The sequence below is a fragment of the Vicia villosa genome, unplaced genomic scaffold (assembly GCF_029867415.1).
Source record: "Vicia villosa cultivar HV-30 ecotype Madison, WI unplaced genomic scaffold, Vvil1.0 ctg.003379F_1_1, whole genome shotgun sequence".
In the NCBI taxonomy this organism is placed as follows: Eukaryota; Viridiplantae; Streptophyta; class Magnoliopsida; order Fabales; family Fabaceae; genus Vicia; species Vicia villosa.
The window spans coordinates 228166-233229 of NW_026706191.1; the positions used below are offsets into that span (position 1 = coordinate 228166).

Genomic DNA, 5064 nt, shown 5'->3' on the forward strand with positions numbered 1-5064 from the left:
GCACTGTTTCTGGATTTTTGCCTTTGAGTGCCTGGAGTTCGCTACAGCGAAATATAGTTCGCTGCAGCGAATGCTCTGTTTTCTGGTTTTTGCTTTAAGGCCAAATCCTGCACAAAAACAAACCAAGCCAAGTAATCTTGCACAATAATAGTTTATTCAATAATTTGGGGTTTTTATGTGAGAAATAGGTCAAATAAGCAAGATAAGTGCTATGTTATAATAAGTCATTTTAGCATGAATAAAGCACTTATCAAACTCTCCCCAACTTGAATCTTTGTTTGTCCTCAATCAAAGTAAAAACAAAAGCAAGAGTTTCTAAACCACCTTCACATGATTAACCAAATTTCTCAATGAAGTATAGGAGGCACATGGCTCTTTGAAGTTTGAACATCCAAGGATAAATGTTTTATGACTTCCTTTAGTACTTAGACATATTCATGAAACAAGTCTTCCACATAAAAACCATGTCCATCAATCCAAAGCACTAAACATGTTAATCATGAATCACACTTACCACACTTTTTGTATAAGTGAAAATGATGAGGTATGTTGATCTCTCACATGACAAATTTTGCTAACATCTAGATCAATTCATACTTTCATCCAAGCAAGATATGTTGATAAGCAAGAACATAGATCACTAAGGTCTTTTATGGTTGTAATGTGGCTAAGGTACCAAGGAAGTGTCATTTATAGGGATAATGGAAACAAAAAGGTTGTTGATTTTTCTTTTTAGAAGAGCATTCATAAATTATGATTTTTCTACACATATCACTCATCCTACCTTTCTTGTTTCTTTCTTTTTGAATTCTTTCTTGTTGTTCATTTCTTTTTCTTTTTTTTCTTTTCTTACTTTCTATTTCTTCTTTTGATTCTCATATCTCTTTATTTTCTTTTGAAGAAAGTATTTTTTTCTCTTTTCTTCCCAACTTGAACAACACCTTACTTGCTATGAATGCTCATTAAGATTTGGCAAAAGATATCATGGTTTCAAGGTTTTATTCAAGGAAAAATAGAATCTATCATTTATGAACTTTTTATGATTTTCAAAGATATAGAACAATATCCATTAAGTGGTTTACTTAATGTATTGTTCAGTTCATCAATGATAGATTCATTGTCATATGGCTCAAAAGGGGTTGCAAAAGATCACTCACTCACAAGGGACAATGAGGCTATATTTGGTTTAGTAGTTATGCTCAATTTCAAAGAATTGCCTTAATCCCTTCTATGTCTTTGCAATTACCAACATAAATGCAAGATTTAAGCATGAATCAAACGAGTTAAAACAAGAATTTGTCAGTCTCATTAGCATATAGTGAACAATGGAAGGCTACCTCACTTTCTTGTTTTAGAACTAAGTGATTCATATGAAAACATGTCATGGCATAGGTTTGTATGAACTGGTTTTATGCAGCCTACTCATGTCATGTATATACTAAATTCTAAGAAAGCATTAAACATGTACCTTGGATAGTGCAATCTTTTCAACTCATGTCCTTAACCTTGTTCTTTTGGTTTATGTGAAATTGATTTTCCACTCTATGCTTCTTCTTTCAATTCATTGTTAGAGGACAACAAGCATCATGAATTGGTCATAAGTCATCTATAGCTCAAAAGTGAAAACACACAGAAATCAAAATGAAAAAGATGGCATGATTGGAAAAGATTTTTTTCTGAACTTGCTGCGTTCGCTGCAGCGAAGCAGGGCTTCGCGTAGCGAACTCTGCATTTTTCTGCAGAATTTTCTTTGTGTTATATCATGCCATTTTCTTCCTACTAATCTATTATTTATGCATAAAGGAAATGAAAGCAATGAAAAGTTGGGTTACCTCCCAATAAGTGCTTGTTTAACGTCATTAGCTCGACGCCTGTTTCGAGTAAGCATTATGGTGGTTTGTATGAATTCGTCAAAATGTTCTTGCCACCATCCTTTGGCCTTTCTTTATTGTCCATTTCTTTTAATGCTTCCAGGCCTAATTCATCAGGAGCTTTATCTTTGGAATAATCATCCTCCTTGTGTTGAAACAATGTGAAATTGATTTCTCCATCTTTGTGCCTTACCTTCATTTTCCTTTCATCCACGTCAATCATCATTCTTGCCAGTTTTATGAAGGGACGACCTAAGATTGGAGGGCCGTCTTCATTACCGTTCATGCTTATTACCACAAAGTCAGTTGAACATTGAAAACTTTCCAATTTGATCTTTACGTCTTTCATCACGCCAATTGGTTTTGTGGTTGACTTGTCAGCAAGTTGTAATTTCATTGTCGTAGGGCTCAAATGAAGATCTTCAATCTTTCTCATGGTGGATAATGGAAGAAGATTGACGCTTGATCCAAGATCAACTAAAGCATTATCAAAATAGATATTTCCAATGGTAACTGGTAAGGTAACTTGTCCAGGATCGGTCGCCTTTGCTTCATCCTTCTTTTCATTGTTTTCTTCTTGATTTTCCATCACCACCATCTTTTCTTTTTCACTCTCCCCAACTTTATTTTCAACCACTTCTACTTTTATTGTTGTGATTGAATTGCAATTCTCTTTTGGATTGGTTTGAGTAGATGCGGTGAACGTACCTCTTTGTTGATCACTTAGTTGCTTTGCAATTTGTCCAACTTGCGTTTCAAGATTTCTTATTGATGCATCGGTGTTTTTCTGGTTTGCCATGGACAGTTGCATAAATTGATTCAAGGTATCCTCTATCTTTGAAAGCTTGTCTGAATGCGTGTAACTTTGGTATTGATTTGATCTGTTTTGGCCATAGCTTGTGTTGTTGTTGTACGGATAACCTTGGTTATTTTGGTATGGAGTTTGCCTTTGTTGTTGATTTCCAAGATAGTTCACTTCTTCATTGAGTGGAGGGCAAAAACCAGTTTGGTGATCCCCTGTGCATAACTCACAAACAGCTACTTGTTGTGATGTGCTTGAGAACCGTGCATTTCTTTGAGTTGTTGAGGTAGCTTGGATAATTGTTTCGTTAATTCTTCCATAGTTTGAGTGAGCAGTTTATTTTGGGCCAGGATTGCGTCATTCGTGCCTAATTCCAAAATTCCAGCTTTCTTTTGCACGTTACCTCGATTGTGTTGCACTTGGTGGTTTGTGAGAGCCATTTTGTTGATAATAGTCGCTGCTTCTTCTGCGCTTTTTGCTAATAACGAGCCACCAGATGTTGCATCGAGTAAGAGTTTCGGTTGAGGTAGCAATCCATTGCGGAAGATGTGGATTTGTGAGAGGTTATCAAAACCATGATTTGGACACTTTCTTAGCATGGATTTATAACGTTCCCATGCTTCACATAATGTTTCATTTGCGGCTTGAGTAAATGTGGCGATGGCTGTTTTCGCGTCCATGAATCGATTATGTGAGAAAAACCTGCTAAGAAAATTTTTCTCCAAAACGTTCCAATTGGTCATGGTTTCTGTTGATTGATCGAGATACCATTCCTTTGCTTTCCCAATCAATGAGTGCGGAAATAGTCTCATGAACACGGCTTCTTCTTCGGCTGCCGGTGTTCCTAATGTACCAGCGATCTCATAGAATTTGGTGAGGTGGGTGTATGGATCTTCATGGTTAAAACCTGAAAAAGGGTTAGCGTACATGATTTGTAGCATACCTGTTTTCATCTCAGCTCGTCGTGCGGCTGGGTTATTGGTGAGATGATCGAACCGTCTTGGGCTGCTTTCGCAGGGTGGTTCCACATGGTTTTCTTCGGCCATTGTCTCTTTGATAGGATGATTTGAGGAAATATTTGATGTAGAAGCTCCTTTCTTTTGGTTTTTCTGTTTGGATAGTTGTTTTTGCCTCTTTGTTTGCCTTTTGTTCTTTCGGATTGTTCTTTCGATCTCGGGATCAAAAAGAAGTTGTTCCTTTGAACTTTTGCCTCGAAGCATAAAAAAAAATTTCTTTCACCTATCCAAACACTTGAGCAAAAGTTTCGAAAAACAGAAAAATATATACAATATATAAACAGATTCACAAAGCTTAAAAGTATAGAAACGATTGCGATGTTTTAATACCTTAAACGCCAATCCCCGGCAACGGCGCCAATTTGATGTTGTAGAAAGTACAATTCAAATGTAAGTATTTTATATTATCGTATCCACAGGGATTGGAGCGATATCAAAACCGTTCAACAATTTCTATAGTTCTAAGCATAAGGTTTCAAGTTTGTTTGGTTGAAAGTTACGGAAAGTAAAAATGCGTAAATAACGAAAGATAAGTTTAGAGGAATAGACTTGTTGGGAATTGGTTTTCATCCACCGATTCAATATGTAAATCTTAGATCATTTATACATAATGTATGCTTGTTTCAATATCATCACGTATTGCTCACAACAAAGTTCATGTCTAAACGTTTGTTGAGATTTCTACCTTATGGTTTAATCGACGATTTCTCAGCCTATTAAACGATACGGTAGCATTAAGTTTCAATACTTGAAGTGAATATTAAACCTAAATCGATGTCTAGCATTTAGAGTTTAATAGTTGTTATCTTGGATCGAGATTAGAATCGTATTTGTCAATATCAATTCAATCCATGAAATAAACGGTAAAAACGAAGATAACAACGATAATGATTCAAACATAAATTATATATAACGCCATGATCAAAGAAAATACATACTGTTTGGTGAACTACGACCAATCCCAACAAGAGAGGGATTTAGCTACTCATGGTAGTTTGAAGCTCAATGGAAAATTTGAGTTGGAACGACATCAATGACGATTTCTCGACTCTCGATGTATCTCCAGCTCCTTCTCCCTAAAAACCTCTTATATTTCTATTCTACTGCTATTACAAAAGTGTTACAATGATAGAAACTGAATGAATTAATTCTGAAATGAGTTCTGCTCCTTTTATAGCAGTTCTGGCCGCCTGAGTTCGCTACGCGAACAGAAGTTCGCTACATCGAACGTTTGCTTCAGGGTTAAGTCTTTGTTGAACCGCCAGAGTTCGCTACGCGAAGGATATTTCGCTACAGCGAATGTTTTCTTCAGCTTTAAGAAATTCAAATCTTCTAGAAACCTCCAAAGTTCGCTACAGCGAAATATGGTTCGCTG

The 5064-nt window shown here is 36.2% G+C and overlaps 1 protein-coding gene across 1 annotated transcript; it reads right to left on the bottom strand.

The window, feature by feature from the left end:
- Positions 1 to 1887: 1887 nt before the first annotated feature.
- On the bottom strand, positions 1888 to 3719 carry LOC131640898 (uncharacterized). The gene is made up of 2 exons (XM_058911265.1): positions 3077 to 3719; positions 1888 to 2888 (listed from the first exon to the last, which is right to left on the bottom strand). The coding sequence occupies exons 1-2, from the start codon at positions 3717 to 3719 to the stop codon at positions 1888 to 1890; spliced, it is 1644 nt and encodes a 547-aa protein (XP_058767248.1).
- Between the last annotated feature and the right edge of the window lie 1345 nt (positions 3720 to 5064).